The following is a 22,472-nucleotide window of genomic DNA, read 5'->3' as shown; positions in this document are numbered from 1 at the left end:
GACTGATAATTGAAAATGCCATGAGCAGGAAAGACCTCATGCTTTGTTCTTCAGGACAAAGGAGGGAATGATGCTAGTTTGTAACCATGAATTCTATTTAACCCTTTGAAACTATGTATCTGTGCTGATACATCTATTTCCAGGCCTGTCACTTGCACTAGAGCAATGTTTGTGCATGAGGTACAGACTGGCAGGACCGCTGAGGCTGGCAGGGACCTCTGGAGATGGTCAAGCAGGGGCAGCTACAGCAGTTTGCCCGGGGCCACATCCAGTTGGATGTTGAGCATCTCCCAAGGACGGAGATGCCACAATTCCTCTGGGCAAATGTTCTAGTGTTCAGCCAAGCTCAGAGTAAAGAAGTTTTTATGTTTAAATGACATTTTCTGTGTTTCAGTCTGTGTGCAGTCTCTTGTCGAACCCTGGGCACTGCTGAGAAGAACCTGGCTCTGTAATCTCTACCCCCTCCCATCAGCTATTTAACCACCTGGATTTGCAGGAGCTTCTCCTGATATTAACGGGGACAAGCAGAGTAGGTGTACACAAGACAGGTCAGGCAGAAGCTGTTATTCTTGGCAAGGGTTTGGGACGGCAGCGGAATGACTGCCATTAGGGTGGTGAAAGGTCTATTCAGACAGGTGGGTTTTCAACATTTCCTCACGAGAGTCAGTCCCTGCAGCCCACGAGCAGGCAGTTACTGCTCAGCGTGCCCTGAACCCCAATACCTGGGTTTCTCCATAAACACTTCTGACCAGCAAGAAGCTGAATGCGCTTGCCGGCTCTCTGTGCTCAGCCACCTGGATGAATACACGAAGGTGGGACGATGCAAAAAAATTCTGTTCTCTGTCTACCCACTTTTTCAAGTTTTCACTCCATGCCTTACTTAAAAAAAACTTGTCAAAGATCCACAGCAGCACTTCTGCTTCAGATGCTGAAAGTTGGTAAAACCATTCTGGGTGAAGGCTTTGCTGGTTTTGGAAGGTTTGCGGCGTTCAGGAAAGTGAACTTACCTATGACACTCAGCTCTGCACTGGCAAAAATGATGCCATGTCTGTTTTCCGCTACACACTGATACATGCCGGCATCCGACAGGCTGACGTTTGTTATCGTGAGCGAGCCCTGCTCTAGCTGAACTCTGCCCTGTAGGACACAGAAAAACAAATAAAAAAGTAAATAACGAGATCCCTCCTTGGAATATAAACCCAGCAGTTGTTGTGCTATATATTATACCAAGGTGGACCAAAAAAAAAAAAAAAAAAGTAGCAGTAATGGGAAGAATTTGCATGCTCCAATCTATTTCTCTGCCAGCTAAATTTATGTTAGGTTAGATACTAAACGGTAAAACCAATACAGTAGTTGGTAAATGCAATTTAAATTGGAGGACTTTCCCTTGACTTCTCATTGATTTAATACCCAAACCATTTAGATTAATATCCCTTTCAAGTAGATAAACTTGAATCAAAAAATGCACTTTTGTTCCACAATGGCACATCACAGCCAACTGCATTCTTTGAAACATTTAAAACAACGGTATTATGAGTGTATGTGGCAATGAAGGCTAGTAAGGCTGGCTGCCATCTTAGCCAGTGCAGAGAGAAATACTTAAAATGTTCTGCAGTTTACGGAAAACAATATAGATGTTAATAATTTAATGATCCTTTACTTCATATCAGCCAGTAATGTGATTTAAGTACAAGACCATCTGCTAGTGACCAGCATGAAGCAAGTAAAATTAGTGTGTGGAACAAAAGACCCGAGTATCATTTGTCAGCCTAAGGATATGGAGCTTGCGTTATCAATTTTAATAAGTACAGCAAAGTGTTCCCTCCCTCCCCAGGAGTTTCACCATTTAAAAAAAATAGTAATATAAAGAGCTATTGGCTTTCTACTTGGCTGTAGGGTGGAAATTTAATGTTTGAGCAGCCTTCATCAGGGTTTGATCAAATCTGAGATGCCATATTCTTTCACAATAAGCAAAGGGAAAAAAATGCCGGCTACCATGAAACCAATGCTTTGGTGACTTGTGTTGGTGGTTATAATGGGGAGATCGCGGGGCTGAGTGATAAACCTCCAGCAAACAGCTAGGCAGGCATTCCTGCACATCCCCCTTCTCTGGGCAGCATTTTGTGTCCCTGGCGATGGCAGGCCACGCTCTTGGTCACCCGCACAGGGACACAGCTTGGCACGAGGAGCAGGAACACCAGTAAAGACCACCAGAAACTTGAAGATCATAAACTAAAAAAAATAATAATTCATCCAGGGCGATCCTTTTCTGGCTGCAGGCTCTGCAGTCCCACGTGGCCATTCCCTCTTCCTCACCAGGCCCTCTCCACCTTCAGGTTTGTATCATGGATTGCTCCTTTCAGGGAGGACCTCTGAGGGCAGCGCTGTCGCGTGTCCTACCTGTCACTACCAGCCACCCCCTGAAGCCGCACAGAGGTGCCCGCCAGGCGTGGCAAGCATCGCCTACGCAGCAGGAGCATCCCAGAGCCCCACCACCTTCCTGCTTCTATTCCCAAAGGAATCAACCACGCAGAGGTGCAAAAGCGGCAGCGACCGCGAGCCCCCTCCCCAGGAAGGTGCCCACCTGGGGCAGCAGTGGCTCCCCGTCCTTCAGCCAGCGGTACGAGGGCTTCGGCCGCCCACTCGCTCGGCATTCCCAGGCCACGCTCTCCTCTATGGCTGCGTGGGCATCGCTGATTTTCTGGATCCAGTTGGGCTGAGCTGCAATGCAGAAGTAATGAATGAAGCATTGTTGGTGCAACCGACAGCATGCCCTCTCGGTGCAAACAAATCGCCATTTCTTTCTTTATTAGCACTTTTAGGAGTCAGATTTAATAACATGCCTGAAAATTGCTAAAGATTCCCCCAACCCCCCGAGTCCAGTTCTGCTTTCTGAAGGTGGCACATGCAGGATGAGATCCTGTTTTCCTATTATTTTTAATAAAAACACTTAATGAAAAAGATAAGCTTCAGAAATCGTGATCATCGTACAAAAACACAGCAAGAGTTTGTGTGCTGCCCCAGTGGAATAAACAGCACTGTTAGAACCCTGGTCCTTCAAAGAGAGACATTTTCTTCTTCAGCATCTATATGACACAGTCTTCAAAGCTCTCAAATTTAGCATCCAACTTCAAAACCTGTAGTTTAGAACTACCTCTGCATTGAAATTAAGGTTACTCCAGTAACGTGGGCCTGCACAGTTATAGGCACTACTTCAGGTCCAAATTCTCACTCTCGTCTTAGATCAGGGCCATACCTACCAGTACTGCCACAGGACGATCTTCCATCTGTACGAAAAATGTCCAGACTCAGTAATTGTATTAATGACATTGAACAAACCTACAAAGTCCAAAAGCAGATATTGGAAACACATTTTGGTAGAATCAGTGAAAACTGGCACTGGTAGTTTACAGACACTTACAAGATTATATTTCTAGTAGTGTTTCACCTGTTTTTACCAAAGTTTGTTGTTTGCTGGCTTCTTTTATAAAACACACCAAGTTTAGCCAGATACCACACGTGAATCAAATTCTGCTAAAATTACCACGTGTTTTTGGAGACCATACAAAACCTCTGATTTATGTTAAATACATAAATGCTATCTGCCTGGATACACCTAAAATACTTTTCAGAAAGTCCCACTAAAAAAAAGAGTGCGTTCACATTTTTTCAATGGTCTTTTGCCATATTTTGACACAAAGATATCCAAGAGACTTAGGAGGAACATATTACCAGCAGAGGTCTCCAAGAACCTGGGTAATACTTCCCCCACATAATCAGATAAAAACAATAATAATAAAGATTACTCAAAGACAGGTTATAACTTCACAGGTGTCCTTTGGATAGGGACATGGGGCCAGAGAAAGGTCTGGAAGCACAAGTTAAAAAAGATATAATCTCAAAATGCTAAGTTCAACATATAGTCGGTATGATTATACCTAAAATATCGGTATGCCTACCATGACATGATGCTGGACATACAGGTTCGGAGAGCTGTGTGCCTTTTATAGCTGTGCTCAGGCTGTGACAGATGTGTGCTTAACACCACACCTACCACACCAAAGCACAGAAGAAAGCTGAAGAATTTTGCACAGCTTCTTAACTCCAATGGGCTTGCAAAAAAAGAGCAGAAAGGGGAACTGCACGTACCGACAATGCAGAAGAAAGGAGTAGCTGAAAAGGAGAGGCAAGCAGCGTTTACTTCTCCGACTGCCCCTCCTGCCCCTGTAATATTTTAAGCTTGTTTGTTATCTGTATCTAAAGAGATATGAAAGGAAAAGCTTCTAAATGTAGGAAGATGAAAGTCAATTCTGTCATGTGGAGTAAAAACTTGAACAATTCCATTGAACTGAGACATGCTGTGCAACTGCAGCGGCTTCAGTGGCTCAAGGACATTTGCAAATTACTCATGAATTTACGTATTTACTATTCTAACAGCATCCAACGCATAATTTTGAGGAGAGTCTTACGGTACTGTAAAAGGAGTTCTACAGAACCACACAGATCCATTTGACTTCTTTGAGTACTGTGTTTTACTGATTTCCCACATAAAACAAACAAAAAAATTAGGCAACACAGCTGAAAGTAATCTGTAAAGCAAGAAAACCCATGAAAAGTAAGGTGTGCTCTGTAACTTACAAGCATATGCTATGGAAAAAGAAAGATAGCTATTGTGTCAGAAGGGAAGAAAATTCAATGTTGTCCCTTATTTCAGGCCGACTCCCTGAAAAAGGAAAAATCTCACCAAACACAGCAAAAGACTACCTGTTCGGCCCTTCTGGTGTGCTTGGCAGGTTGCACCTCCGAACTCCTGCCCTACATGACAGCGCTGAGATTTAAATGTGCGGTGCTGCACGTTGCCACCCTGTGCACAGGACTTCAGTCCTCAGCCTTGCACCGCACACCATTCCACACCCTGGTTCCTTCAACCTGTTTTTAACCTTTCAACCATTTATGCTGCAAACAACTGAAGAACAGGCACAACAGGTCAAGAAATAAATCTCAGTGAAAACTGGAGTCGTCCTTTGTTTCACAGGAGCTTTGTTCTCTGCCGCTCTTTGGGAGGCTGCTCTAATTAGGTCAACCTCTCCTTTCAACAGTTCATTTCAGAGAATAGCAGGCACGCTCTTGACTTAATCTTGGGTAATACACAAGGGTTGGTTCACGCCGCAAAAATGTTTGAACCACCAAATGAGAGTCGTCATAATATAATGAAATTTGACAGCATCCCATTGGGGATCATACCAAGACATGGTAATGTGACACAAGATTTCAAGCATGATAATTAAAATAATTCAAATAAGGATATGAAACCAGCTCCACGCTACAACATTTTCTGGTACAGCAACATTATTTGAGATAACGACAAGGTCTAATTTGTGACTGGTAGTAATGTTCCAGAAAAAGTCCTTTGGATCATTTCAGTGGTGCTGACCAAAGATGAATTCTTCCATATGATGGGTCTGGAAACATTTTGGCTCTATTTGGAGTACTCCGATATTACAGGCCTTGGAAACATCTCAGAGGAAAAATCCAATACTAAAGAAAAAGATTACATGGAAGCTGATTAGGAATTCATCTGAGTTGCAAGAAAAATTCATATGCTAATTCTATAAAGTGGAAGAAAAAGCTCAGAAATGTAAGCATGACTTTTGCGTAAGGATAGCTTTAAAGAAAAATATCCCCCTCCTAGGTGATGAGAGCTGTCTGGAATTTGTGCTCAGGAGGATGGAAGAAAAATGATGGCAGCAGTCAGAAAAAAACCCTGTTTACTCTGATCACCTTCCAGTCTTCACCAACGCCAAGTGGGGCATTTCAAACCAGGTGATTAGGAAAGTATGCCCAAATATACTACTACTTCTCCAAGACCGAAAAATCCAGAATGAGTCTGTCCTTTCATTGTCATAAATTGAAAGGCAAAAGTAGGCACTTGGAAAGGTGAACTAGAAATCACATCCTAAAAGACATTTGAAAATCAAATGACACAGCCGGTGATGATGCATCGCATCAGAAATGAGTAACAAAACCAAAGAATTGTGGAAGCAATGTGAGAAATAAACCAGAAATAAATCTGTAGGACTTTGCAGTCGTCTGCGAGTTCAAAACAACATAAAAGACTAAAGCAAATGAGGTACTAATACATATACAGAATCCAATTCTCAGTCGGTGTATATTGATTTCAGTGTTCCTAAGCCAATTTATAGCAGCTGATGACCTACTGTGGGTTGTGCAATTCATCATTAATGGCAGATGAAAGGCTGAATGACTTGTCCATTATTGTATCTATTCTAAGGAGATTGAGACTGAGCCCAGGATCAGAAAAGTCTAAGGACCAGAAAGCCAAGCATAAGAAGTAAGAAAAACAGATGGAGAAAAGACATGAGTAATTAAAAATAAAGATTGCAGCCAGTGTATAAGGTTTGTACAGACAAGTGCACATGTCATCCTGGTCCAAATGGGGATATAGCTTCTGTAAACAAACCCCTTACATCCCTGATTTGTTATCCTTCCCAATGATCACAGGAACATGAAACCAGACTTTATCACTTTTCCTCTTCCTTTCTTCCCCTCAATCCTGATCTCTACTGCCAATTAAGGACTATTTGAAATCTATACAATTTCAAAGCTGTGCAAATCCTCCACCAACGTCATTTGCTTGAATGTTCAACCTAAATGATCTCCACTTGTCTGCATCTTTAGCAAGTACACCAGATAGTGCCCCTTGGGCAGGATGCCTCCTTTCTGCCTCTCGAGAAGACTGACCATAATGAACCAGCTCCCAGTTCTGCTTTGGACTAAAATATTAAATAACAGAGGAAAAGGAACAGAGGAAAATCTGGAGTTAACCCAGCTGACAAAATGCTTAATTTGTCCCTACTTCTTATTTACCTCCTGTTCCCTGAACTACTATGCACCATGACATGACTTTCTCCCCAGTTACACCAAGTGCCATGGGGCTGTTGGCATTACAGACACATTCAGAAAGACTTCAGGGATTTAGTTGGTTTGGGGTTTTTTTGTTTGTTTGTTTTTTTTTTTTTTTTACCCCAGATGCTCTAGACTGCAGCTACCCAGGACAGTAAGGGAGGTGTGGGGTGCTTTATGAGTCTCCTTTATACCACACTTCTCATACCTGTTTGTATTTTTTCTTCTCCTGCTGGAAAGCTATTTTTCCAAGCCAAAATGAAAATAATTTGAGCACTTCTTCTGAATCTTCTACATATCGATTTCTCTATAAGCAGGTTTCCAGCAATCCCTTGGAAAAGGAAAAGCGGAGGAGAAGCTTTCCTGTTCTCTGTGCAGAACGTTGTTCTGGGTGCAAGACTTCCCTTGGGCAGCGACTTATTCAAAACTCAGTTACTCCCTCCTGCACTAAAGTCTGAGAAAATACCTATTTCACTGGCAGGAACCAAGACCCACCCCCCGCCCCAAGCAGCGATCTTCCCCAGGGCGAGTGTAACCAGCCAAGACTGGGCACCGCAACGGTTGCTCCCAAGGCCAACCAGCCCTTTCTGGCAGGGCAGATTTGGCTGCTGCCCAGTGTTTAAGTGGTGGTTAACCAAGAGTTAAATTGGCACAGTATCCTGAAACCACACAGGATCTGAGAACTCTAAATCAAATGAACAGGGAGATGCCTGAAGGTGAGAAATCAACTGGCAATGCATCTGCATAACAGGTAGCAAACTGGGTTTTCTAGTGAGGCATATAAATTTTAATCAATAATAATATATACTTGTCCTATTTATATGAATTTTCTTGTATTTTTATCAGCTCGGAACTAATTTTATTTCAAGCGGCTTTGAATTTTCAGCAAATTATTTGTGATCTGGGACCTAAACGGAGAGATACAACTGCCTAATTTTCACTTATGCAAATTTCCTTTTTAGACCTCTAACCATAATCAAGAACATAATATGATTTACATTTGAGGTTGTTTTATAGAGTGGCATAAAGTAGTTCTTGCACCAATAAAACACAGGTCCACTGATGAAAGGGGGACTCTATTCACTGCAAAATTAAGAAGCTGCATAAATTCCTGGTGGGACTATGATTTGAGAAGTATTTAATCTGAAAAGCGGTCCAGCCAGTTAAATAGCTTCTGCTGAGTATCTTACAAAATGCTGCAAAGAACTGTAATTACTTACAAATAAGTCTGTCTCTCTGCTAGTGCAGGTGCTGCTGTGCTGACTTTTAGAAACCATTTTAACTGCAGTTTTCCCTTCCTTGCCTTGGCTTGCCAGCAAGGTGCTGGGCAGGGAGGGGATGAGCTCAGGCGAGAGATGCTGCAGGATCCTGGAGCAACAGAGGCAATGACGAGTCAGCACCTGCATCCGTGACACATGGGCCAAAACCAAGCCTTGTCAGTACCTGGGTATTTTCCCTCTCTTCCAGGCCATGTAAGACAGTGTTGATGTGATGGGAAAGCGCAGTGCCAAACCACATGGGTTTGGTCGTCAATCTGGCAGCCAGATGTTCCCAGTGGCGGTGCAGCTCCTCAGCCCCAGGCACCCTTCCCTGTGCGGGGGTGCCTGCAAGGGGGGCAGCCTCCCCTGGTGCTGCTACTACCAGCCCCATCAAACCTGCTTATATTTGGATCACCTTGACCAGCAACTATTTTCCCTGTCTTCTGTTATTCAGAGAATACATGTCACTGGGGTGGGGATATCAAGATGTTGTGTTGTCTCATCAGACAGAGTCAATACATGCAAATGCAAATGCGCACTGAAACACAGCCCAAGGAGTAAGCACAGGCACGGCCATCTCATTTCACTTTTTGCATGAAAAAACACACTTCTATTTTAAAAAAAAGGAGAGAAATACGCCACTGTGGTGGTATGCAGACCTTTGATGATGGCCAGCAGGGAGAACCTGGCCAAGGTACACCAGCGGAGCTGCAAGGCTCTCGCCTGTTGTGGGGAAGGCTTTGAGCACAGGGAAGAGCAGCCGCAGCAACTGATGAGTTCTCTGTGCTTGTGGCACCTGCCCAGTGCCTCCTGTCCCACGCTCAGGGCCACCTCTGGGCTGCAACGGTCTGCCCGGCAAAGGAAGACCTGACTGAAACAGCACCTGGACTTAACGTGAATGAAATACGTGAACGTCCACAATGATAATACATTAGCATCTCCTTGATGCTGGTTTTATGAACAAAGGGCAAGTTCTTTTTAAATTAGCTAGTTAATATTTACTGTACTTCTGCCAAAAAAAAAAACCAAAACAACCTCCCCCCCCAGAAAAATTGGCATTGCTTCTTGCTCAGGATATAAATCTTTTCCTTGCCAAGGGTTATCAAATTTAAAATTTATGAGCAGACAGATTAAAAATAGAATCAGGTCAATGGGAGTGCTTCCGAAATGCTGCGGATCAAAACACACAGCTGGCAGCGTGGCGGCCGCTGGCTGCCAAGTTCAGCGGGAAGGCAGGTACCCGAGGCAGAGCCCGCGGAGCACCAGTGCGGCTGGGCTGGCTCTGCCCGAGGGGATGCTGGCTCACGCCAGGGACCTCACCTGCCCCAGCCACAGGTGTTTGGAGGGCCCGGGGTCTGCGGGCAACAAGCTGGAAAGGCAGGAACACAGCACGACGTGCATGTGTGGCTGTTAAATGAGGGTGGAAAAGACGAGGTTTTGCAGTTTCATTTGCTAATTCGCAGGAGGTGATTTGAGGTACACGGTATCTGCTTGGGAATGGCAGACAGAACAAGGGACTTACAGCAAGAAAACAAGTGATGTGTCGTTCAGAGTTATAAGTACAGGTATAAGTCACTGTAATTGCATTAACATTAACACATTTTCTATTGTGAAGGTCTATCTATCAAGTAGGACATACAGGACTCAGAACAAATGCTTTTGGAGAGCAATAAAACACGGCTGTTGCAGGGACTCCAAGCACAGAAAATGGAGGAAAAACAGATCTTGCACGTTTAATTAACCTTTCCTGCTGCAACAAGAATGTCAAACAACTTCAGTGTCACTGATATGCTAAGAGAGGAAAAAATAAACATTGATACAAGAATGAAATACAGCAAAAGTCAACCTTCCCTGACAACTTCCAGGAGCACTGAAAGAAGCTGACAACGAAGGCAATGTTGGGTTATCTACAGCGAGCAGGGAAATTTGAATTTAATTTTCTTTTTCATTTCTTTCTTTTCTTTTTTTTTTATTTTACACTATGCAAAGAGGTAGATAACCAGGTTTAAAGGAGTCACCATTGGAACCAGATTGTGATCTCCAGGGCACGCATCGTGACAGAGCACATCACCGTGTGCAGGCAGCACGTCCGACCACCCATATCACATCCTCTGGAGCACTCCCTTCTCTGGGTACCAGCCCCGACCCACCAAAAGCAACCCCAAAAGCTCTGCCAACATTACAGCTGTATTTCAGTAACGACATAACACTTCTCAGATTTAAAAAGAAAAATGATTAAGGAAAATGACTTTCAGTTTCATGATTTGTATAAAATGTTTACAGTTAAGTTACTTTCCCTAAAAAACCTTTGCTGTCATGTGAAACTCTGGACCCTAGCTTACGGAAAGCAAGGGTTTTTTTAAGTGATCTGTTTTCATTACTAGGTGGCTGCCAAACAAGTTATCCTTGAAAACCAAATACTTAGAAACTAGTAACTTGTCATCCTCAAGACAACAAGGATGGTATTTCAGTCAATTATCTTTAACACCAGTACCTAGCAGTGGTGGCAGGCTAACTCCTCTCCCCAGGGAACTCCTCTGCTCACATGAAGAAAAGCAGACGTAAAGATAGTTCCCAGGAGCACAGAGAGGAGGACACTCCTTTCCCCCCAAAAATCTTGAGCTTCTTTGCTGAAATGCCATCTCAAGTGTGAAAACCAGCCCTAGCCATGGTGACAGCTTTTGTGTAGGATCTGCAGTCCTCCAGCAACAGGATCCAGACTGGTAAATTCATTACAGTAATTAGATTATAACTTAATATATGCTGTGGTGGGAGTAGACCGATTTAGTGCTTTGCAAGGAAGGCAGGTCTGGCCGTGGGCTGAGCAAAACTGTGCAACTGATGAGTCTTTTCATTTACCGTCCACATGGGAAAAATCAGGAGAAACACGCGTCGTTTGATGAACAGAAAAAGAAAACTTCAAATCTTTTAATTAAAAAAGAAAAGAGGTTGAATCAACCCCAGATTTTTTCCCTAACATGAAAGCTTTCACGTTGTTCTTGCCATTTTACTCCTCCTTAATGTTTTCTCATTTTATATTTGACTCAATTTTAAACAGGGAAGTTTTCATTTGAAATGGAAGCCCCCAAAGTTCTGATTTCTAAATGAAATGTCTTCTAGAAATATTTCCAATTTTGAAACATCCCTACATATGCCTTTCGTAAAAAAAATATTACTCACCAAATGTAATCCAGTTTTGCCAGGAGGGTTAAGTTCCCAAACTCTTTTTCTGTGGCAAACATACTATAAATCAAACCCAGTCTTCTCACCTCTGGAATGCAACCCCATCTCCCCTGCTGACAGAAGCTGGGCCCTCAGGAGCATGTGGGGGAGAAGAGACTGAATTTCTCTCCACATGTCTGGCAGAGAACAACGCTCCATTATGCTTCTGAAGATGGTAACAGGGCAGCAACAAAACATTTTTATGGTGGTGGGGAGGTCTCTGCACGCCTGCAGGCAGGTTAGGTAACCTGCAGCCTTCTCACCTCCAAAAATACCAGACAGACACTAAGTACCAAACCAACAGCCCATTCATACCTCTAAATCTCCTCCCCGTGACTCTCACCTCCTCTACGTGGGTGAACCCACAGTAACCCAGAACAGGTAACACTTCCCCTGCAAGCTTGGTTCATTGCCTAGGAACATTTAATTTGCTTTGCAAGATGGGGCTGTTTCCAGCAGAAATCTGGGGATGGGCAGACATTTGTATCAGGATTAGTGGTACTAACACATCTTTTATTTAATACAGAAGGCCCACGAAGCTCAAGTTTTATGTTGTACCTGGCTCAATGGCTCTGATTTCAGTGTAAGAAGAGCAGGTGTAGAAAGCCTTTGGGTGAAGAGGAGTCTGCTGGCTCCGAAAGGGTTAAACCCCAACTTTCCAGGCTGTGCAGCCAGTGACCCCTCTTGAAACATTCCTTAATTGGTTATAAGCAATTAACATTTATTAACATGAGCTGGGGCAACACATAAGTAATAAATCCCAAGCTGTAACCAGGAGGATGCTCCATTGGAATACCTGTTTTACCTTCCCAGCTGCAGGAAGGCAAGCGAGCCGTCTGCAAGTGCTTTCTGCACGTTACCATGCCAATGTCCTTCCAGCGATGTGCTTTTGTTCCGACTACTCTGATTCTCAATTAATATGCACCATTCAGACAGGGTTTATTTCAAATTACACCTTTTTTGAGATGTGCTGTTTATAAAAGGAAGTAATTTTTAAAATACCCCCCAAATTACTTTCTCACAGAATATTTACTGCATATTGCACTTGAGACAATAAAAGCCCCTGAAAGCAGGCAGTCTGCTTACCATAAAATGTCAGTTGTCCTCGTGCCACGTTTTTCCCTCTCACATTTTCAGCTACACATTCATAGAGTCCAGCGTCTTCTTGCTGAAAATTTGGGATTTCAAGAAGTCCACTTGATCTGTGCCTCCTGGCTTTTCTGGGTATCTGTTTCCCATCCGCTCTCCTCCAGCTAATTGTAGGAACAGGGCTAAGTAAGAAAAATAAAGCAAGGTAAGATGCTCAGAAAAAGCTCTGGGTCTTGTCCAGATAAGCTCATCTGATCAACTTAATGCTGCTTCATGTTTGAGGATGATGAAGACATGGCCATTCTGAAGGCTCTAGGATCTGCAGCAATTTTATTATAGGTGGCTTATATGGAATATAAATATACACATGTATACTTGTGGTGAATTGCTCACATAGTCTTAAAAGCAGGAGACTTTGTATCATTAAAATGCTGTTTTGACAGAGTTGAATTTGGGGTTCTGCTGTGGCAATACAATCATTTTCCTACCAGTCTCACATGTCAGTTCTGGAAGTGTTGCCAGTGTTTAGAAACAAGAGACATGTTTTACGCGTTGCATGAGACCTCAAAACAGGCTATGCACAAACAGACCTTCACAAGGTAAGTTACATCTCCCCTCTTCCATGGGACTTTGCATTTTTGATGAGCAAAGCCCCTGCTCCCTAAGCCCTTAGCCTGTTGTGAACGCCTGCAATAAGTAACTCCTGCTGAGGAAAGCAAATGGTTAGGAAATCCTACACACTCTACGATACAGCACGATGGAAGTGAAGAGCTGGAGGAATAACAGTAATGATGGATCAAAACTTACTTCCCCAAGGCAAAGCACTCCAGTTTCACCATTGTTCCTTTTGCAGATGGAACCGTTTCTGGGAACTGCACTTCTATTTTCGGCTCGTACTCTCCCATCACCCCTGTGAACATAAAATAGATGCTAAGGCTTGGTTGAATTTTTGCAATAAATTCGCAAGTGTTCCCGTGCTAGCACAGAGCTGTTCTATACATCATTACTTGCCCAATTAATCCATTCATTTTAAACATGGCCCGTTTCTAACAGCCGTGTAGTGTGGGCTCTTTTCCCATTTACTGCCAGAGGAAAATCTGAACCAGTGCTCCACACCATCTGCCAAAGATTAGAATTTCTTTATGGCTCTGTTACGTTTTGCTTTTGAATATTCAGGATTTTTGCAGGTAACTTGTGAAATAAGGAAAGCAATAATAAGGGAGGTTCACCACCTTCTAGAAAATGAAACGCGGAACAAATAGCCATTAGAAAAAGTTTTACAAGCACTGAAGCTAATCGAGGCTCCTATTAACTTCGAGGATTTAGATGCGCAGAGATCATATACACTTCGGGTAATGTCTTTGTTTTTACTGCCCCAGTAAATCACGTATCGTGGCAGCCTCTTTATGAAATTGTGTTTAAAAATTTGTGCACACAAAAAGGCCATTATATTCATGATAAATGGCTACATTTCTAGTCACTGTACTGTCTTAAAACCGGCACATATAATTTCACCAACAGTGATTATCAGCTAATTGATGATTGCAGTTTAAATCCTGACTGCGTGGCTGTGCCTGGCCATGGGCCAGGCGAGGAGCGGCCGGGCTGCACGGTGGCTGTGGGGCTGCCCCAGCCCAGAGGAAGGCCACCAGGATGTACCAGTGCAGAACTGAGACACCACAAGTTTGCAGAGACGTTTGGGTAAGTCAGGGCTGCTTATGGTGGCTCGTGATCCCAGCCAGCGCTGCTTCCTAGCCCCCTGCTTTGCAAAGAGGATACAAGAAAAGGCTTTTTTTCTTTACTTTTTCACAGTTAAGATTTTTAAAGCTGAAAACGCTCAGTATGATGCTTACATCAAGTCTATCTTTACTTGCTGACCTGTAGATTACCTGTTCTGGTGCAACAGCAGGTTACATCATCTTTCTTCCGACCCATTAATTGCAGATAAGCACTGCTGCTACATTATACAAAGAGTACCTGCTGCACAACATCAGTCACCAAAATTAAATGCATTTATTAACAATACAAATATTCTCTACACAGTCATGTCCTTGCCAGCACATATAGCAGGACACCCACAGGTCTGTCAACTCTCCAGCATTTACATATCACAGAAATGAGAATTATGGGACACGCTACTTGTTAGCCCCCTGCATGTTAACACTGCAGCCCTGAAGGGCTGGAAGGGTCTGTTACAGTTAACATCACAGAAAATCCTCTCTGTTCTCCCGATTGTGACTTGCCAAATCTTTGCAACCTTGCCTAAATTTCTCCAGACTCTGTGCTAAACATTTTCCGGGTAAGCTTCAGCCAAGCCAAGAACAGCTACTGCCCAGCGGTGTCAAGGGCAAGCTGGGTGCCAAAGTCAGGGAGCAGCAGCAGCGTTTTGCTGACATCAGAACTTATTGAGATCTTTTCCCCCGAGGGTATTTCCACGTTCTGCAATCAAGACTGCAAACTTGGCAGAGGAAGAGCCTTTCATGTCTCCCACAAAAGCCTGACCAGATTCAGGCAGCTGCATCACCTTGGAAGACGCCAGCTTTCAGGCAGGAGACCGCCCTGAAGAAACCACGGTCTCCATCACTCACCTCAAGATGGCTGAGGAGCTCCTCAATGCCTGTGCCACCACGTGACCCACCACAGCCCAGGCACATTAGCAGAGGGGACGCGGCTGCCCTCAGAACCACTCCTCAGCAGCCAGGCAGAGGGGGGGGGAGAAGACACGGTGGCTAAATAGAATGGGAGGGAGGGAGCTGGCCAAGGAGCTGCCTGCCCACCGCTGGCCAGCTACAGACTGGTCCTCGGCAAGCAGAACTCATCAGAGCCGTTCCTTCTGGTGCTTCCTCCGCTGCCAAGGCAGGAACTCGGTCCCCTTTGGCAAAGCAGGCTGCAAAGTACCACGTGGCTCTAACAGGGTATTTAGGAAATTAAGGCAGAGTGCATTATTAAAATGTTATTCACCTGCCAGAGCAGGAGACAGGGATGAGAGGGAGGAAAAATGGATTTTTTACCTTCTTTCATTCATTCCTTTTATTGCTCCCATGTTTTTTTTTTGTCTGACGCTGTGAGCAGAGCTCTTATCCCAAGGTGACAATCCACTGGACTCCCAGTGGGAAGGGTACGTGGGGCTGTAGGACACTGCTCCAGGCACCACTGCGAGGGCAGCTGCCTTACCAGCCGTACGGCAAACTCCAGCCACTTAAAAATCAGGACTTGTATCCGGAAAAATCACACGGCTCCCACTGCAATTATAACCTACCTACATATACAGATCTATAGGGCATGCTGTGAGTCCTGCCGTCTCCGCTTTTTAAGAGAAACACCAGTGCAGTGGAGATCTCTCCATCCTGAATCCAAGACCATTTCCACACAGACAGTCCTTATTTTTCCTGCAGTTCCTGGGTGACTTCACATCTGACTTAGCTGTGCAGGTGGAAGGGATGGGGGAGAAAATATAAGACTAAAATAGACACTGGGTAGCTTAGAGAACACTTCCAGTGTCATGGCACATCTATGTGTTTGCATTTCAGACGATTTTGTACTTTTCTTCCAATTTCAAGGCTTAAAAATGTGCTTTTGGATGAAAGTCTCAGGAATTCAGAAGCAAGCTAATTTGTCTGAGGAGATGATATGCATTTCCTGACAACACCTGTGAAATGTTAAAGTTTAATTGGGCTATACAGCTGCTGCTGATGGTAATTTTATTCCAGGACTATTTCAGTTCTTTCCTACTATTACTGTTTTAATTCTGATGTAAAAAATCCAAAGTGCATTTTAAAGAGAAGTAGTACAGTACTGCAGGAGCAGTGGCTCTCAACACCTGGGTGCTCCTATCAGGCTCTGGCTGGTGTTCACTGCAGGGCTGGGATGGCCCACAGGATCCCAAACGTGCTGTGGTGGGGATGGCACCCTCGGGTACCTGCTGCCCTTCCAGGCGGGAACGGTGCCGCCAGGGTTGGGGCATCCAGACAACAGCCACCTCCTTATTAAATGGAGGAGACAGCGTTGGATATTTGTTCCCTCTTTCCACCTCCTTTCCAGTCCATATCCCTCAGTGAGCTGCCAGGCTTGTCTGGCATTCAAATTTAAATCCTTTTCCTTGTGAGCTTCAGTAAGTGTTACGGCCCTAGTGGACACCTTACTTCAGGCTTTAGGGTCATTCTCATTCTTCAGTGTCATATATATATTTAGCTATTTACTGGATTTCCCAATGTTAAAATAACTCGGAAAGCCCTTTCTCCTCAATGGGAAGTACCAGCTGGCAGTGTCAGGAATAACTCCAGTCCTTGCAGAACACAGGCCAAAACTCATCCTCAGTGCCTTGTGAAATCTAGAAAACCACACTACCTTGTATTTTTTCCTTATATACACTAGCACTTACATGATGCAAAAGGGAGAGCTGCTTGGCATTCCTTGGCATATCCCTGTGCTGGGATATGGCGCACACTTCAGGAGGACAGGTCCCAAACCGTAAATGTGCAGTTTTGGGGACCGCTGCACCTACATGACATTTTATTTACATCTTTCATCCATCTGCACGGCAAGCAGCCTCACCACCACAAATCCATAAAAATAGTTGAACAGGGGGTGATGGCATGCGTTTGTGGGAGGGAATTGAGAGGGACAGAGGAAAAACATCGTTTTCCCAGCACACCCTGTACTTTGTACAGTGCATTTATCATCATCACGTAACCTCTGTCCATCGAAGCAGAGTGTGAGCTCACACTGACCGCAACAGCTGCCTCGGCGCAGTCTGTTCCTACCACCACCCCATAACCATCTACAATATTTATCTCTCCAAGGAGGAAAAGCTGTCTGAGGATAACTAATGGGATAAGAGGCACCTTCTGCTTCCACAGCACAGCGACAGGGAAAGAACCCCAGTTCTGTCAACAAGAGCATGTGCTGCTGGTTACAAAAAGCCACTGCAAACAACATCAGGAGATCTGTAACTCCGGAGCCTTGCAGCTGAAAACAAGCAAAAAACCAGCACAAAAGGCACAGGTGGGGAAAGCAATCTGCCTACAGGATCTGATTTCATCCCCTGCACCCGTATCCTTTCCTTTTACGGATTACAGCTCAAAAGCCTGGCATTGTAAAGCAAGCAGCACTTTTAAAACATTAAAAAAAAAAAAAAAAAAAAAAAAAGAAACATGCTGAAAAGCTGTTTTTCCAGGATGATTACATTCAAGCAAAATAACCACGACAAAAATGGCAGGTATTCAATGCAAAAAGCTGAAATGATTCACAACTAAGTCTAGAAAAAAATTACTGCCATAAATCGTAGAAGAAATGTGAAAAGAAACCTCGGGGCTCTTGCAGATGAGATAGCAGCCCTGTGTGTGCCACCCTGCACCCAGCCCCGTGGTGGGGAACTGGGATGTTTGTTAGTTCGTGGGCAGTTTGAACACTGGCTACAGGAAGAATACCCACCATGTAATTTATACACATAGTTCTAAAAAAAATAATAATAATTCTTGATATCGAACTGCATAGGGTCAAGCCCAACCATGAGCACCTAAACTCTGTTTCCTTCCTACAGCTCTAGATTGAGAATTCTAAAAGATTTTGAGTGAGAGTTTATGATCAGCACAAAAGGAAAGAGTCTTCTCTTTTTCTCTCTTCAACTCAATTGAAATAACTTAAAAACTCCAAATATAGGTACTATTCTTAGTTCTAGATGACCAGTATTCCTGTTGGATAGCATCTAACTCCACCATTTGTTTCTTTCAAATTAACAGGGCTATTCGTCAGCTACAGGGACCTGTAATTCTGAACGACAGCAAAAATGTTCTGCAGTTTGAAAATAACTTTGATTTTTGAGAAAAACAGAAATTTCACAAAGAGAATGTTGTAAAGCACTTGGATTTTTTTGGCATTCACAGAAAGTATTTCAACATGAAGCCAGCCAGGTAATAACTTAGAACCTTCCAGCACATGACGGTTTTACGAAGAGCGCATTGGAGGAGGTTGGACTGTCCCAGCCGGGAGGCCAGCTCTCCAGCCCAGGGGTGGGGGGCCTCACAGCTGCACCAGCCTCCCTGTAACCCGGGAGCTGCCAGGGGGACGGGGACACCCACTCCCTCTCCCGAGCTGTACGCCGCCCCCCAGATGTGGCACTTTCCTGTCCGCCCAGGCGGCAGCCAGAGGAGCAGCTCAGTACATGTAAATCAATCCAGAGAGGTATGTTATGAATTTTTTTCCACTTAAATCACTAATAGAAATTAAATGGAATTGAAACATTAATTGTTGATGAGCTAGCCCCCGAGCCTGCTAATTTAATGATAAAGCATTGTAAAGAAAATAGCATGTCATATATACGAAGATATACTGGACGTGTTCAGATATGAATGCAAAAGATAAGCAGGACATGTTTGCCAGTGGAAATACAACGTGCCTCACATTTTACTCACTCTTGTTGTTCACACTATGAAGCAACATATATGATTTCTCTTTTCAACTGTGATAGTGCATTATCTTTGGATTTTATAGGAATGCTCCATGTGGAATGAAAAATTGAGACCTGCTGATTTTTAAAATGAAGCCTGGCTGTAATACCAGTGCCATCCTATTTTAAAATAGACACTTAGCCCGCGTTTGGCTTCTGAGTACAGCCATCTTTGGCTCTACAGACACAACAGCACCTTTCTTGTTTAACTCAGGAATGTATTCCCCAGCCCCTCAGAGGTTCAATTAAAGTTTCATATCTTTAATAAACAGCAGAGTGCACTTCAAAGGAACGGGAGAACATTCCTGTGAATTACCTCGGGAAGGCGATGGGTCCCTGTAAATAAAGTGGAGCACGCAGAAGAGCGATGCGCCGGGGCAGAGCCCTCGGCGAGGCACTTTGCAATCAGGCTGCCCAGCAATCAGCCCAGCATCAGCCCCGACACGGCACACGAGCAGGCACCGACTTGATTGTGATAAATGGAAGCACTTTCAGCTAGGTAAGGTTTGCATAAAAGTCCTGTTAATGTAATATTTTAAAAATATTTCTTCTTCAACACTGCAAATGTTACTAAGGGACAAATTTAAATATTCATCTTTATCTTTCAAGCGTTAGATGACTGACTTGGGACTCAGAGGGACGGAATTACTGGCACTGCGTTTACAGAAATGCAGCCTGCCCTGTAAGGGAGGGCAAGCCTGGCCCAGCCCTGGGAACCAGCTGCCTTCGCCCCCGCAGCGCAGCCACAGTGCCTTCTCATTGCCCACGAGGTTTCCAAACTCCCTGCCTGCCGGAGCCGTGTCAATGCGAAGGGGACGGCGACAGGCAGGAGGCTGGCACCAACCAGCCTGTATTGTACAAGCAAGGAATTTTTGTCAAATACCACTAGGTGACAATGGATCTTCTTCTAGAAGAAGTTTCTAATAATGCATTTCTATTTCTGGAACAAATGTCCTAACTGTTATCCTTTAAACAGACAAATTTTAATTAATTTTAATTGCAAATTAACATGCAAATTTATTTTTCTTATCTGCTCAAAAATGACGACGATACAAATCAATTGTCTGTATAAATTTAGAAATCCTCTCTTGGTTTCTTCTTGCTTTTTTGTATTATTCCACAGACTACTAAAAATAGCACTAACTCTGCTGGGAAATACAGCCCGAGCTAACAGTTAGCGAAACACAAAGTGCTTTTGTTCACTTTTGGGCTGCATAAAATGAGCAAAACTAGTACATCCAAACTCTAAAAATCTATTTTTATTTCCTGTCTTTGGCCAAGTGTCATCAGGTTTTTCTGTTATAACCACTGCCTGATGCTGAGAGCTGTTCCAGTGGTGGGAGCAACCTTGGCCACTGAACCACCAACCCCACCACTGCCTGTGACAGACCCACAGCTAAAGCAGAGGTCTCCAGTCTCGATGAACCTCTGTGGAGGGGAAGATCTCTCCCTTTACTCTTGATATAAATATTCCAGGCCATTTCTTAATTTCTGGGTGACAGCCAGTCAAAGAAAATAAAACCAGCTCGCCAAACCCCATCCCCAATTCCCTTCTCTAAGTCCTACCATCGTTCCGGAGGATGAGCGGGGTGGGGGGACCCAGGACCCTGCTGTTGGTCACCGTGTTCGTCACCACACACGTGTAGTTGCCCACATCCGAAGCTTCCACCTTTGCAATGTACAAATTCCCAGTCTCTTGCGAAACGAAGCGGCGGTTGTCCTGGTGTACGAAGGTCGGGTACTCATTGAAGATCCATGCGTAGGTGAGCTCTGGAAGCACAGGTACCACCAGCGTTAGTGACAGGGTGTACGTTCTCACGGGGCACAGCCTGATGCTGGGCTCCATCCCAAGGTAAAGCCCTGAAAATGTTTTTTTCCCTGTCCCCTTCAGATAGGAAAATTGGATTTATTGCAAGCCATGAAAAGATAAAAAGGCTAACGTTTTGCAAGGTCTCATTTTCATGGCTACAAGTATACATTTCCAATGGTGACACTTCCTGAGCCTGCACATGGATCTAATATTCTTGTTGCTCCTCCAAGTTCTTCCAACGCACAATGCAATGCATTTTACAAGAATCTCACCTTTTTGTCATGAATATTTCAGCCTGACTCATGACTTTTCTTTTATTCTTTCTTACCGTTTTTTTTTCTTTTAAAGACAATTCGAAGAAGGATCTGCCATGTTATCACATGCTGTACATTTTCTTCACTTGGAATTTCTGAATCAGCAAAAAACTGAACACTAAATTAACCAGCTGTAATCTTCTATATGACTAATAAGACAGTACTCTGTGTTTTATAAGACATCTTTGGAAGTTATTTGAGCAATAAAAAAATCAGATGCCGCAAGTAGTTGCAGAGTTTGTAAGTGAGGTTAATGCAATATAACCCTATTATGTTTGCCTAAGACTAATGCCCAAACACCCTGAAAATGCTTGAAGAACTGAAGTGAATACAAGATCGCTGTAGTTTTCTAAGGGAACACTAATTATACTAAAAAGCATATTCTTATTTTAATACTCTAATGAGTCATAACTGTAATTGACCTCAACTACATTAGGTACTTTGGAAAATATATTCTGCCCTCATGTTCCACTGTTTACATATATAAGAAGCTGAATGCAGATTGTTGGGTTTTATTTATTTATTTTTAACAACAGGATTATAAAATGCCTGCTTAGACTTTTAGGAAGATATGATAATTGTGTTTATGTGGGAATATCTAATCATCATATTTACACATGTGCATCTAATTATAAGTAACCTCATGCTGATGTCAAGAGGATACTCAGAGCAAACAAGGTACCACTTCTCAGCTGGCTTATTATTTTCTGCAAGTAGTTAAGGTTTGTGGGTTTTTTTTTTAATTTACTCTTGGTGAACAATTATCTTGTTCCTCCAGAAGCACCCAGGAATAGGCAAATAAACATCACTGCCCTGGAACTCACAGAGGCATCTAAATTTGAGTGAATCTTCACGCAGCAAGTTTCCACCAAGCCCCCCCTGAGCTCCGCAATATGACATTTTGCGCTGACTGCAGAATGGTGAAGTGAGCACACATCCCTCAGAAAAACACAGAACTGGGAGGTCTTTCTGGACCAACCATCCCTGTCCCACCCTATCCTTCCCCAGGACACTGCACAATCCCATTCATAAACATACTCTAGAAGCAGCAAGGCTTTTGGCTCCTGCTTTTCTGTTGTACGTTGGTATTACTTTAATTGCTAAGAACCCTCTAATTTCCAGGTTAAGTATTTTCATTGCTAGTCTACAGCTATGTGCTTCTGGGCTAATGATGCCTTTAGCTTAGAAGAGTTCTTGCCTATTCACCGGCGAGAGCCATCAAGAGCCCTTCTGCCTTCGTTTTCAAGACAAGCTTTACAACCTTATGATCATTGTGGTAGCTTTTACTACCCTCTACTTTAGTTAAAACTCTTGAATATTTGTGTCATTTGAACTGATAGCCAGGTCGAAAACCTTGGGTAAGCAGGTCACAGGAGAGCAGAAGGCAAACGTAAAGTTCTACATAG

General features: G+C 43.7%; 1 protein-coding gene and 1 long non-coding RNA gene across 7 annotated transcripts in view; one reads left to right on the top strand and one right to left on the bottom strand.

Moving 5' to 3' along the window:
* The window catches only part of LOC102055836 (contactin-4), a 339,085-nt gene that overhangs the window by 65,748 nt on the left and 250,865 nt on the right, over nucleotides 1-22,472 (bottom strand). For all 5 annotated transcript variants that reach the window (XM_055709999.1, XM_055710003.1, XM_055710002.1 and 2 more), the window contains 5 exons: nucleotides 20,509-20,712; nucleotides 13,302-13,404; nucleotides 12,492-12,676; nucleotides 2,585-2,721; nucleotides 1,008-1,137 (listed from right to left, as the gene is read on the bottom strand). In XM_055709999.1, the coding sequence (XP_055565974.1) occupies nucleotides 1,008-1,137; nucleotides 2,585-2,721; nucleotides 12,492-12,676; nucleotides 13,302-13,404; nucleotides 20,509-20,712 (759 nt within the window). The remainder of the gene's footprint in view (nucleotides 1-1,007; nucleotides 1,138-2,584; nucleotides 2,722-12,491; nucleotides 12,677-13,301; nucleotides 13,405-20,508; nucleotides 20,713-22,472) is intronic.
* Nucleotides 17,179-20,500, top strand: LOC129736046 (uncharacterized). Of its 2 annotated transcripts, XR_008732206.1 has the most exons (4): nucleotides 17,179-17,498; nucleotides 18,236-18,677; nucleotides 19,215-19,441; nucleotides 19,552-20,500. It is a non-coding gene; the product is annotated as an uncharacterized LOC129736046 (long non-coding RNA). The 2 variants fall into 2 exon arrangements; XR_008732205.1 differs by having other exon boundaries at nucleotides 19,215-20,500.

This window comes from Falco cherrug, chromosome 4 (genome assembly GCF_023634085.1).
Source record: "Falco cherrug isolate bFalChe1 chromosome 4, bFalChe1.pri, whole genome shotgun sequence".
NCBI classification, from domain to species: Eukaryota; Metazoa; Chordata; class Aves; order Falconiformes; family Falconidae; genus Falco; species Falco cherrug.
The sequence above is the reverse complement of the archived record's forward strand: the minus strand, read 5'-3'. Positions and strand labels throughout refer to the sequence as shown.